This window comes from Eleutherodactylus coqui, chromosome 4 (assembly GCF_035609145.1).
Source record: "Eleutherodactylus coqui strain aEleCoq1 chromosome 4, aEleCoq1.hap1, whole genome shotgun sequence".
NCBI classification, from domain to species: domain Eukaryota; kingdom Metazoa; phylum Chordata; class Amphibia; order Anura; family Eleutherodactylidae; genus Eleutherodactylus; species Eleutherodactylus coqui.
This window is the reverse complement of record NC_089840.1, coordinates 63,364,327-63,378,896: the sequence shown is the minus strand read 5'-3', so window position 1 is coordinate 63,378,896 and position 14,570 is coordinate 63,364,327. Positions and strand designations below refer to the sequence as shown.

Genomic DNA, 14,570 nt, shown 5'->3' with positions numbered 1-14,570 from the left:
TCTGAATGAGCCCTTTTCCAAAGACAGTACACCTGCTTTGATTAACCAGTGTTGCCCACTACATGCTGATCTGAAGACCTTTATCTAATGTACCTTAAAAGTGCCCTTACACAATGTAGATCTCAGCTAAAGCCACAAGCAGATCACTGATTGCCAGCTGGCACCTAGACTTGTCATTATTTAGTCCAGGTACTGCCCAACAACCAGTGAATCTCTGCCTGTGGTTGCAGTGGAGATCTGCACAGTGTACAGGTATCCTAACACACCTATGAGAGCACAGAATTGACTAGAGGTGATGGACACAGTTTAGCTTCTTCCTCCTTGCCCTCCCTCCACAGCAACATGTTACAAAGTATACTGCAACAACCTCCCATGGATATCAATAGGTTGCTTATTGATTCCGTCTGTAACTCTCTGGAACTGCTGCTACAGCAACTCAAGAAATAATGGTCACATAAAGTAGAATAAAAAAATTACATTCCGAAAATAAATACACCCTAGATAGTAAATAAGAATTGTATCAGAATATATTCTACTCTGTCTGGGGAGATTGTTTGGCATTTGGGACTCCTGTTACAATTCAGATGTTTGCTGTTTGTCACATTAGGAGTTTACTCTGTATTCTGTACTACATGTGGCGTACCTTTATTATTTGGAGCATGATTTAACTTCTGTCTGAAGCTAGCGCTACAGTGGCTTCCTGCATGCCGTATGTTCAATTCTTGCTTGTTTTATCTGTCTTCAGTGGTTAAACATATCCAGATGATTGGCTTATCCGAAAAACTCATTACAGTGCAAATCTACTGATGTTAGTAAGCTGGGCTAGCTCTATAAGGCCACTGTAGCAAAATAGGTGATAAGATCATTTTCTCTATTTGATCTGATTTGATTTCACCTTGCTGCCTGGAACTGAAAAGTAATATTACTGGACCTCATTAGGTCTTATTTTGGGTCATTTATTTTTCATGGCTTCCCCCAAATACTTCCAAGAAGCAAAAACCTAGAATCTGCTGTATAATAATGTATGGCTTTATAGGATAAAGGCAGCATTTGTACTGCAGTTGATATTTAACCCTTTGCAATCCAATTTTGTATTCAGGGTTTCCTAGGGTGCTTTCTCTTTCTGCCATTATACAATGGCGCCATCTGCTGGCTAGAGCCAGTACTGCGGTAAGGGACATGCTGGAGAGGCCCCCGCGGCCAGTAATATACAGTAAGAATACCCTACCGGACATCTTCTGACATCGGAGCTGTACAGCCTTTAGTCAGAATGTCGTCAGACAGTGGATTGGAAAGGGTTGATGTAGATGAACGATAACATTTACTTGCTGACTGATGATATTCTTTATTCAAGCTTGAAGGTTGTATTTTTCTGTGCGTTTATACATATGCTTTTACTGTATATACTGTATATTTGTTTATTACCTATATGATATACAGTGAAGCATCCCCTGACAAACACCTTTTTTAGAAGATGTCATTCCAACCCAATTTTTTTGTGATGGATTTTTCCCACCATTGTAGTCTAAGGTAGTTCTCCCACTATAGGCCGATCATCTCCTATTGTAACGTGTGCTGTTTAATAATCTGGTTGCGGATCTACCCTAAAGGGCTGAGCAACTGGAGGAGACTTGCATGAAACATCAGGAAAGAAACTGTTAACATCGTGCTGTATCAGAAACAGCAATCAGAAATAAAAGTCTGCTGATCTGTATGTGAAAATCTCCATATGTATGGAGAATTGTGAAAGCAGGTAATAGGGGTTTACCAAGATTGAGGCTAGTCTCACTTACAATACGTCACATGGGAGTGCTCACTTTAATTGACCCGGGCTAGTCCAGCGTTAGGAACAGTCCTCCACCATGATTTCTGTAGATCATTGTCACTGACCAGGTGTCCTGCTGGCCTGGAGACAAAACGCTGGCTGTCTCAGGCTGGGTTTCCACGAGCAGATTTGTATTGTGAAATCCGTGATCGCCGTCTGTGAGGAGGATCCAGGGTAAACTGCGGGCATTGAAAGGCATGCATTTTTGATTTTTCCTTCACACTCGCAGATACGAATTGTGCATTCTATGAGCGAAAGACAAATCGCAGCATGCTCTATTTTGTTGCTGAATCCGTGCGGACGTCCTTCATTGATGTCAAAGGCGGCGTCTGACCCGCAGCTAATACGCAATTAACATTGCATATGGGTACCCGCATCATACAAACAAACAAACTGTACTGTGCGTTACCGCCTGCAAGCTTCCGTGGTCCTCTTCAGTACAGTTAAAGGAGGTACACAGAGCCACTGGCCGGGCTCATAGCCGGAATCCGCTGCAGGCCTCCTGCCTCACTCTCTTGGCTGCAGACACCAGTCTCCAGTCATAGTCCTTTCTCGGCAGCTCTAGTTTCCCTTCACAGACAGCTGCCTCTCAGCTCTCTCAAGCCCCACTTCAGTAACATTTCCAGATCACTCTGCTCAGCACTATCTCTCCATTGTGACTCAGCACTAAAAAGTCCAATTTATAACTATGAATCCAGTCTCTAGAAAGTTCCTACTGAGCATGCTCAGTTCCAATGTGCCAAAAATTGGTGCAAATTTTGGTGCACACGGTGACTTTGGCACAAATCACAGTCCATTTCCGTAGCAACATTTTAACATTTTAAAATAGCCTCTTATACAAGTACAAAACCTAAGCTTATTATTGTTTTAGTCTTCACTGCATGCCATGTATCTTTAAGGCTCGGTTCACACACGGCGGATTCCCGTCGTAAATCTCGCGGTTTGGCCACAACAAAAACCGCGATATTTCCCCCCGGAGAACCACCGCGGTTTAAGCCGCAGCGGCTTTGAAGCGGCCCGGCCGCTCGCTCTTTCGCTGCGGCCGGCGCTCCCATAGAGGAGAGCGCGGCCGCAGCGGAATGAAAAAAAGAATGGACATGCTGCTTCTTTTGAAACCGCGGCTGCGGCGGCAACCGGATTTACCGCAGCGGATTAGCCGTCCCGTGTGGACGAGATTTCTGAGAAATCTCATCCACATGGCTGGCTAATCCCAGGATTAGCGGCCGCGGGCGGATCTGCTGCGGCAAAACCGCGGCAAATCCGCCCTGTGTGACCCTAGGCTAAGTAATGCACACAGATTTAATATGCAAAGTGATTTCATAGTACTTGAATAGTACAGGTAACGTACACAGTGATGTCATAGCATAGAAATAATTACAGCAGGGATGTCACAGTGCAAGAATACCAGACAGAGGGATGTAATGACACAAGTGATGTCACAGTAATAGGGCTGATGCACATGACGAAAACTAACTGTAGCACAGAAATGTTACCATTGTGACAACACAGCAGAGAAATAGTGCAAAAAGTGATGCTGTTAGAGAACGATAATCCACACAACGTGGGTGCAATGAGTAGAAGCTTAACCCTTTCCAATCCACTGTCTGACGTCTAAAGACATTCTATTTAAAGGCTGTACAGCTCCAATATTGGAAGACGTCCAGCAGGGTATTCTTACTGTATATTACTGGCCACTCTGTTGTCGGGGGCCTCTCCAGCATGTCACATACGGCAGTACTGACTCTAGCAAGCAGATGGCACCATTGTATAATGGCAGAAAGAGAAAGCCCCCTAGGAAACCCTGAAGCCAAAATTGGATTGCAAAGGGTTAAAGGAAGTCTGCCTGTTGAAATTAACCCTTCCAACTATTCGGATCAGTACTCAGACATGGAGGGGCATCATATCATGATTTCTTATGGCAGAGCCTCCACAAAGGAGCAATCTTCGTTCTTATGCCATGCACACTGTATGGAGGCAAGCCGGAGACTGTCTGATGGGCGGGTTACTCCGCTCGGGCTCGTCCTGTGCTGCTAGTCTTGGTGTTTCTCCACTTACCTAATGATTGGCAACTCTCTTCTGCAATCATTAAGCTCTGCCAGAAGAAATCATGGTGTGATGCCCCTCCACGTCTGAGCGCTGATCTGACAGCACTAATAGAAAGATTAATTTCGGCTGACAGGCTCCCTTTAACTTGAAGCCCTTGGCCCCGGTGACAAATCTGTTACAGGATGCCTCAGCTATCGAGTGTCATTTATAACACTGTCTTTTTATACAACAGAACATTCTTTGGGTCCCCTCAGGCACATGGGCATGGGTGTGCTTCCTTATCATTATACACAGTCATCTATAACAGCACCTTACTTCTCTGTGGAGATGGGGCCCCTTACTAACAGGACAGTTGAGCCCTCTAATTACTCGATGACCCCTTTGATTACTGGAGGTACGCTCTAAACCCATAGTGATTCAATACAATTGTCACATTTCTTATACCTTTCTAGCTCATGGTGATTTCATGTTAGGTCCTACAAGCCTCATAGACAAAAACTTAGGTGGGTGAATACGAAAGCCACATGCCTGGACTCAGCCGCCCCTGTCCTTTGAGTCCATACATACCATATATACTTGAGTATAAGCCTAGTTTTTCAGTACATTTTTTTGTGCTGAAAAAGCCCGCCTTGGCTTATACTCGAGTCAGGGAAGGGTTAAAAAAAAACCCTCCATACTCACCTCCCAGCCAGCGTCTGTGTTCCCGGCAGTGGTGCGGCAAGCTGCTTGAATTCTCCCCGCTGTCATTGCCCTGCGTCCTCTCTGCTCGGCTCTGTCATCCCCTGCTGTAAATCATAGCTGGCGCTCAATCATTCACAGCCAATCAATGAATTACATTCAATGATCAAGGCCCGGTTGTGATTGGCTGGAGCTCGATCCAATCACAGCGCTTACTTACACAGCGCTGATGTTGGGGATTTGAAAGTCGAGCAGGGAGAATTCTAAAGCAGCTTGATGTCATCTCCCTGCTCAGCTTTTAAATCCCCCCGCTGTCAGTGCTGTGTAAGTAAGCGCTGTGGTTGGATCGAGTGCCAGCTGTGATTGGCTGGTGCTCAATCCAATCACAGCACTTACTTACACAGCGCTGACAGAGCCGAGCAGAGAGGACGGCGGGGATGACACCGGGGAAAATTCAAGCAGCCTGCCGCACAGACACAGACGCCGGCTGGGAGGTGAGTACGGAGGGTTTTTTTTTTACCCAGTATATACTCGAGTATAGCTCGGCTTATACTCTAGTCAATACGTTTCCCCAGTTTTTTGTGGTAAAACTTGTTGGCTCGGCTTATACTCGGGTCAGCTAATACTCGAGTATATATGGTACTTTAATTTTTGGGGCTCATAGTACTTGACAAAGCATCTTACTCACACATATAGAGTACTGGGGAGGGGTAACAAAGGGTATGAATGTGGGGTCATCAAGGATCCATATCAATTCTCTAATTTTTGTATAATAGATAACTAGGGCTGGTTTCTGGCAGGATGGTTAGATAGAAGATATGTTATTACATAGTCCTGGGTCTTCTAAATAATCAATCCAAGGTTTCCAAGTATCTAGCAAATTAGTTAAGGAATCCGTTCTGATAGCATGAATTCTTTCATATAGCATTATTGTGGATATTCTATTAATCACCTCCGTAAAGGAAAGATTAAAGGTTTTCCATCTGGAAGTGATATGAAGTGGGGTGCTTATTAGGGATCATGGCAGCCTGGGGTCTTGTGAAGGCCCCCAGGGCTACTATGTATTTCTGCCTATTAAGACATGCCTGCAGTACAGCTTCATAGAATGCCTGCCTACAGAGATACAATACATATACTATCGCTAGTTCAAGTCTCCTATGGGGACTAAAAAAAGTAAAAATGAATTGAATAAAGTTTTCTTTTCATTATTACGAACAAACGAAAATATTAAAATTTAAAGAAAACCTTTTTCCCATTTTTAATATAAAAATGAACATTTTTGTTACTGCCGTATTTGTAAAATTCCTACCTATTAAATGAATGTATTATTTATCCCACACAAATGGCGTCATTAAAAAATACTTAACACCAGAATTACGCTGGTATTGACATAATCTTACAGACCCACAGAACTAAGTTAGCATGTCATTTTGCTGAACCATGTATGCCGCAAAAACAAGGACCCCCCATGTGGAAATTGCTTTTTTTTTTTCATTTCTTAAACTTTTTTTAGTAGATTATGTTACTATGGAGACATGCAACCTAACCTGATAACTATGTTGATAGAAAATAAAGAAGTTATGATTTTTTGTAAGTGGGGAGGAAAAACAAAAATGGCCATGTCCTCACAGGGTTGATTGGAGGTAAACCACATGTATGTCGTTCCATATGTTAAAGAGGGGCTCACCTCTCCGGACATGTCTGTTTTAATAAATACGTGTACTCTCTACAATTCTGGAGCGGCCCAGCACACACTCACATTGCCCAATCAGACTATGGAAGGACACACCTCTTTGTCAAGGATGATGGTAACAACCAGTTGTCAATTCATTCATAAATTTCTAACCGGAATAGCAGAGGAGCAGCACAACACAGTGTTAGAAGAACAAATGCTCTAGAATTGTTATTTCATGGGGAATACAAGCATTTACTAAAACAGACATGTCAAGAGTGCTGACTGTTCTCTTTTGGGTTGGTAAACAATATTTTCATGTTCCCCATGCAGTATATCTGTGTCCTAGGGTGAAGAGTGTAGCATAGATCAGTGCATTCGGCTGTAAATGGAATGAAGTACTGAGTACGTATGACCATAGCCCTTCCTGCCATGAACGCTGGTCTTTATTTAGCTCAAGAATGTATTATCATTAATACCCCAGGTCATTGGTGATGTCCTTGACCCGCTCATTATGCTACATTCCACCTCTGGGGAAGGATTGGAGAGCTTCTCTGTACAGACTGCGGGACTCGGGCATTAGACTGCAGATCCTGTACTTCCAATATGAATGACCTCACGTAGCAAACAATAGAAATGTGTCAGCGGTCCTCGCCGGGCTATTAGAGAGCTCACTTTTTCCAGAGTCTGAATCTGAAGATTGTTTTGCTCAGAGCCTATATGAGGGCACCACCCTTCCAACCCCTGCATGTCCTGGAACATTTTTTGTGCGTGGTGACACTTCTGTCTTCCTTTTTCCTCTTCATTCCTGTTATTCATTTGAACTCCCGCAGACTTGTTGTTATGGCTCTTTCTACCGTATTTGGGCAACTCCCTTGTTTTCTTTTACCATTTATTACAGGTACTCGTATCAAGGAAATATTACATATACTATATCTACGCTCTATGTCAAAAAAAAATCAAGCACCTAGAAGTAGTTGTGGTTTTGCTGCAAAACTTGGCATGCGGTTACATCTCAGGCAGATATGCAAATGATTAGAGTTGTGGCGTGATTAGATGAAGGGGCTTGCCATCTGAGGGCCTAAAAGTGGTTCCACGCTTGGAGTATAAAAAGGTTCTCAGAGGCTACTTGTGTGTAGTGACCTCTTTCTCTGCTTGTGTAGACTTTCTTGACCACTAGACATTCCTCTACAAGCAATCAAAGAGATTTTGCCCAGTTAACAGAGTTTCAAAGGGGGCACATGGTTGGAATGCGAGAACCTGGATTATTGCATCAAAATATTGCATCAAATATTGCCCGTCACTTGGACCATTCTGACAAAACTGTTAGGAGGTGTTGGGGCCAGTGGATGAGTGAGAGCCCAAAGAGTGACTGGGCTCAGGACACCTTCGACAGACCACCAGTAGAGAGGATCGTCAGACAAGCATGAGCAGCTTCAACTGTTTCATTGTCTGCCATCAAGTGGCACCATCATTACAAGCACTGCTGGTATGATGAACGGGGGGGGGGGGGGTCATCGCATACGACAGCCAGGTCCCCCATACAAGTGGTACAAGGGACAATGACAGCTCAGTGATATGTTCGGGACATCCTGCAGCCACATGTGTTCCTCTCATGGCGGCTTCCAAGAGGCATTCTCCAGCAGACATGCCACAATAACATTGTCACATTTCCATGGCCTGTCCAATCACCAGATTTATCGTCAGTAGGACATCTATGGGACCATCTTGGATGCCAACTTTGACAGCCTATGGATTTGCACAATCTAGAGGCTCAGTTACTGCAAATGTGGACTGATATGCCGCAGGATATCATACGGAATCTATATGCATCCATTCCCGCCTGTATCACATCTTTCATCCAAACTAGAGGCGGTACAACAGGGTACTAGATCCTCCATTCCCGCCTGTATCACGTCTTATATCCAAGCTAGAGGCGGTACAGCAGGGTACTAGAGCCTCCATGCCTGCCTGTATCACATATTGTATCCAAGCTAGAGGCGGTACAACAGGGTACTAGAGCCACCATGCCCACCCGTATCGCATCTTGTATCCAAGTAAATGACTAACAAATTGATACAGTTGGAGAGAGCACACTGCCCGCAACGGCTTACAGGGTACATCCCTATCAGTGTCAGCAACAGTGTTCCCATAAGGGTCATTGCTAAAATCCTAATAGGAGTCATCCTCTGAGCCTTGATAAGTGGATTTTACATTATACCCATAAGTGATCCAATAAGTTTTGGCTAGTGTTTCATTAGGCTCAACCAGTGTCCCTGTGTATCAGTCAGAGTGACTCCATAGCTGAAGCTCAAATGCCAATATCAGGCACTTTGAAATAGTCACATTATAAGGTAAATCCAATCAAAATGATTGGTCATAGATTTCTGTGAAAAGATCAGATTAATGAAGTCAGCAATTTTTAGAACTAAAGGGCACTATGGGTTACTCAAACCCTTTGGGCAGAACTCAGAGATTTATGTTAACACAAATGTTATTGGTATGAATGGCCTTTTGCTTAGAAGGCACTCATGCTGCAATGGTCAGTGGAAATAGGAGGAAAGGCCACCAAAGAACTCAATTGCTTAACACCATCAAATCTGACACCAACATGAGCCTTCTCAAGGAAGCCGTAATCAATAGATGTGTATGGAGAAGAATGACCCTATAGAATGACTGAATCGATCTTGATTGAACGGGCAATTGAATTGAATTGCTTGGAATGTTATTGGGCTCCACCTTGAATAATCACAATGACATTGGAGTATAATGTCCATTTAATTTACTGTATGTACTTCTAGAAATATACTCTGTTTAATAATATTGTATCTTTGGTTTAGGCAGGACGTGTAGATAAGAATCATCCCACAGTCAGTGGTCATACAGCACCGGTACTGGATATAGATTGGTGTCCCCACAACGATAATGTCATTGCCAGTGCATCAGATGACACTACAATCATGGTAAGTGTTACTCATGAATATTTTATTAACCCTTTGTTTTGTGCTATTATTAAATGATTCTGTTGGATATTGCATATTATCACTAATTTGTAGCTATAAGTCAATAGTGTACCCATCCTGACAGCTGGTAGATCCTTCATGGTGGTGGCATTTTTGGAACTCACCTGTGTGCAATCTCATTTCCTTTGCTAGCCCATCTGTGAATTCATCATGGCTATGACATAATTCAAGTGCTGCTCACCACCATTTATGCCACAGGACATTGCATAACAAGATAAATCTCATAAGGGTACAAATGTGAATCATTTACTATATATATCATGTACAGTCTTGGAGAATTTTGCGTCATAAGTAAGGCCAGGTTCACATCTGTGTTGAAACCTCCGGTTCAGCAAAGTGGATGGGATTTGCAAAAATCTCGTCCACACGCTACGGGAGATCCGCTGTGGCCAAGTCGCGCGGAAACTGATTGGCGTGGAAATCAAAGCCCCGGCATGTCAATTGTTTCAGCGGCGGTCTCTCTCCTCGCTATGGGGAGAGCTGGCCACAGCGGAATAAGCCGCTTGAAAACCCACACCACATCCCGCGGGACTTAGAGCTGCGGAAATCTCGCAGAATTTCCTTGAGGTCCTGCTGTGGACATTCTGCGGAATTTCCTTTTCCTGTGAACCCAGCCTAACACTTTCAACTACATAGATACATTATGTTATATTTGTTTAGGATTTATCTATCTATCTATCTTACATCTATCTATCTCATATCTATTTACATTCTATCTATCTAACATCTATCTTACATCTATCTCCTATCTATCTATCTATCTATCTCATATCTATCTATCTACATTCTATCTAGCTATCTATCTATCTATCTATCTCATATCTATCTACAGTATCTATCTATCTATCTATCTATCTATCTATCTATCTATCTATCATCTATCTATCTATCTATCTATCTATCTATCTCTCTCATATCTATCTATCTCATATCTATCTATCTATCTCATATCTATCTACATCCTATCTATCTACATTTTATCTATCTCATATCTATCTATCTACATTCTATCTATCTATCTATCTTACATCTATCTCATATCTATCTATCTATCTCATATCTATCTACATTCTATCTATCTATCTCATATCTATCTACATTCTATCTATCTATCTATCTATCTCATATCTATCTACATTCTATCTATCTATCTATCTTACATCTATCTATCTATCTATCTATCTATCTATCTATCTCATATCTATCTACATTCTATCTATCTATCTATCTATCTATCTATCTATCTATCTCATATCTATCTATCTACATTCTATCTATCTATCTATCTTACATCTATCTCATATCTATCTATCTCATATCTATCTATCTATCTATCTCATATCTATCTATCTATCTATCTATCTGTCTCATATCTATCTATCTATCTATCTATCTATCTATCTATCTATCTCATATCTATCTATCTGCATTCTATTTATCTATCTATCTCATATCTATGTATCTATCTATCTATCTATCTATCTTACATCTATCTCATATCTATCTATCTACTATCTATCTATCTCATATCTATCTATCTTACATCTATTTCATATCTATCTATCTCATATCTATCTATCTACATCCTATCTATCTATCTATCTACATTTTATCTATCTCATATCTATCTATCTACATTCTATCTATCTATCTATCTACATTCTATCTATCTATCTATCTTACATCTATCTCATATCTATCTATCTATCTATCTATCTATCTATCTATCTATCTATCTATCTCATATCTATCTACATTCTATCTATCTTATATCTATCTACAATCTATCTATCTATCTATCTATCTATCTCATATCTATCTACATTCTATCTATCTATCTATCTCATATCTATCTACATTCTATCTATCTAGCTCATATCTATCTACATTGTATCTATCTATCTTACATCTATCTCATATCTATCTATCTATCTATCTATCTATCTCATATCTATCTACATTCTATCTATCTATCTCATATCTATCTATCTACATTCTATCTATCTATCTTACATCTATCTCATATCTATCTATCTATCTATCTATCTATCTTACATCTATCTCATATCTATCTATCTATCTATCTATCTATCTGTCTCATATCTATCTATCTATCTATCTATCTATCTATCTGCATTCTATTTATCTATCTATCTCATATCTATGTATCTATCTATCTATCTTACATCTATCTCATATCTATCTATCTACTATCTATCTATCTATCTCATATCTATCTATCTATCTTACATCTATTTCATATCTATCTATCTATCTATCTATCTATCTATCTATCTATCTATCTATCTATCTATCTATCATAGATGGATAGATCATGAAATAGATACCCATTTCACTGTAATCTAGCTAACCATCACAGATAGATATATGATAGAGAGATATTGAAATAGATCATTTCTAGAGATGAGCGAATATACTCGTTTCAAGTAATTACTCGATCGAGCAGCGCGATTTCCGAGTACTTCCGTACTCGGGTGAAAAGATTCGGGGGGCGCCGGGGGGCGGGGGGAGGCGTGGCGGAGGGGGGGGTAGCAGCGGGGAACAGGGGGAAGCTCTCTCTCCCTCTCCCCCCACTCCCTGCTGCAACCCCCCACTCACCCACGGCGCCCCCCGAATCTTTTCACCCAAGTACGGAAGTACTCGAAAATCGCGGCGCTCTGGCGAAAACGGGGCATGTCTGAGTAGGTTTGCTCATCTCTAATCATTTCTATTCACGTCTTCCATTTTTAATGTCCAAATATTCACATTCAATTCTTCTCTCCCAAAGACCCCATGATAGAAATATATGAAATAAATAGAAAGCGGTATTGTAGAATATTATCTATATCTATCTATTATAGATATTATCTTTATCTCCCTACTAGGCCATATTTACATGGGCGATTTCCTTGGATGAGTTGCCTCCAATTGCAGTATGGACAGAATTCGCACAGGAAAATGATCCGTTATTATCTATGTGTTTATAGATAGTCCTAGATAGATAAATCACAGTGTGTCCTATTTTTTGAGTGATAGTGCCAATTATGTTCTAAGACAGCAACAAAAAAAAGAGAACCCATTGCACTCGCATGTAGATGCACTATTCATGTTGCATATAAATAAATGTATTGGTTTAGGAAGATTTTACCTACTGGCATTAGCTTCATAAATTAGAGTAGTAGATTCTGGAATCTACTATTAGAGGAATGTGCCCTAGCTAATGGGTATTTACCTACTTGTCAGCAACTACAATAGAATATATCCGTGAACTGTTCTCCTGTAGTATCTTAATATTGAATTGATATACTTGATAGAAGTAATGCTGGAGCCGCTGGAACATTTTGTGGGATGACCTATGCGCACTTTTCCTTCGGGCCCTTAAGTATCTGGCTATATATAGAGCATGCAGCCATGTGCCCTGCTCCAAAGTCTGAGTCCCACACTGTGATACAGCAGTTCTAATTATACCTCCCTCACTAGAAGGAGATGGGGACAGGGAAGCGGCTGATCAGATGCCAAGAACAGGGGCCAGCTTGTGACGGGAGTTAGGGAATTCCAGTAAGCTGTTATTCAGCCATCACCACGTGGTGATTTTTATTTTTCAAGATTCAGGAAGAGCGGCGTCTCCTTTGGAGTTCATGATGTAAATGACTATGGGATGGGAGCCAGTGGAACATAATCCTCCTCAGCCGCCGATCCACCCATCTTTTTACTGGATTTTATATTGTAGGTGCCACAAAAAAAAGTGAAAACTGCAGGATGGAGAATATAGAGCATTTCAATTAGTATTTTTGTCAATTAACCAAAATGCAAAGTGAATGAGCGAATAAGAAATCTAAATAAAATCAAAATTTGGTGTGACCGCCCTTTGTCTTCAAAGCAGCATCAATTCTTCAAGGTACACTTGCACAAAGTCAGCGATTTGGTAGGATTACTGCATTCTATATTGAAGGTGCGACAAAAAAGTGAAAACTGCAGGGTGGAGAATAAAGTTCAGATATTCTGGCTCCTCCTCACAGAGGACGCTGGTTATACTCTTTGTCTGAAGGTGTTTCTGGTCTTGTTGGCGGCTCCCGGTCGTGACCTGCATCTCAGCTAAAGATAACTCTGCTGGTGGTTTATTTATCTGGATGGTTGAACATCTATTTTCCTGCACTCCTGTGCTTTATTCTTCTTGGAGTGTCCTTTAACCTTTGCCATTGTTCCCTGTCACATCTAGGGAAAATCATGACCACCTGTGACATTAGGGCGAGTGCTCCGCTGGTAGTAGGTAGGGTCTTCCCTTACCTGAGGATTTAGAGAGTTTCCTATCTGTCCCGTTTGGGTGTATGTTCGTCCTGACAGAATGCAATCAATACGTCCAGGTTGGATGTAACACCAGGCAGAATCTACAGAACTGATAATCCTATGAATATTTTTTTATGCCCTCATCCACATGATCCAAAACATCCACGTGGACTAAAGATTTTATAATCCACAGCATGCTCATTATTCTAAGGAAATCTGCACTAAAAATATGTAGATTAGTTCCATTGCACTTTGGGGGGGGGGGGGGGGGGGTACGGCTCTTGACAGAAGGGGAAGCATGAGCGATGTGGGGGGGAAATAAATCGCAGCACGTCCTGTGTCTGAGCATTCTTTCGGAACATCGCGAAACATCGCAGGGCATGCGAGGTCACAGGATTGCGGTCCGAGGTTTCCCATTGAAAACAATGGTAAACACTTGCCGATCCTTCTTCCCTGAAGTGATGCATGGCGTTTTTTTATACAAAAATGCCTCACATCAGTGGGGAATTCGCACATCCCGAGTGCGATATCAGACCCACTTTCTCGGCCCAGTATCGTGCTCGCCCATGTAAAATTAGCCACAATCATACAGCATAAGAGCTTATTCAGACAATCGTATATATTGGTCAGGGTTTTCACTGCCCCTCTCTGCAAGGGGAGGAGGCGGGACGGGACGGGAGCTAGTGCATTGAGCTCCCGCCCCCTCTCTGCCCTCTCTCCGCCCCTTGCCACTGTTTGCAATGAGGGGTCGGGGGGGCGGAGCTAAGCTGCAGTTTTCAGTGTTGCCAATTTGGAGCACATATGGCTTTTTTGATTGCTTTAATTGCGCTTTTTATTGCAAAATGATCAAAAAAAGGTATTTTGGCTTCATTTTTTTTAACCCTTTGCAATCCAATTTTGGATTCAGGGTTTCCTAGGGGGTTTTCTTTTTCTGCCATTGTACAATGGCGCCGTCTGCTGGCTGGAGCCAGTACTGCAGTATGTGACATGCTGGAGAGACCTCCGACAACAGAGCGGCCAGTAATATACAGTAAGAATA

General features: G+C 41.8%; 1 protein-coding gene across 1 annotated transcript in view; it reads left to right on the top strand.

Moving 5' to 3' along the window:
* The window catches only part of CORO6 (coronin 6), a 92,323-nt gene that overhangs the window by 39,889 nt on the left and 37,864 nt on the right, over positions 1-14,570 (top strand). The window contains exon 3 of the mRNA XM_066599586.1: positions 9,062-9,184. Coding sequence (XP_066455683.1) covers positions 9,062-9,184 — 123 coding nt within the window. The remainder of the gene's footprint in view (positions 1-9,061; positions 9,185-14,570) is intronic.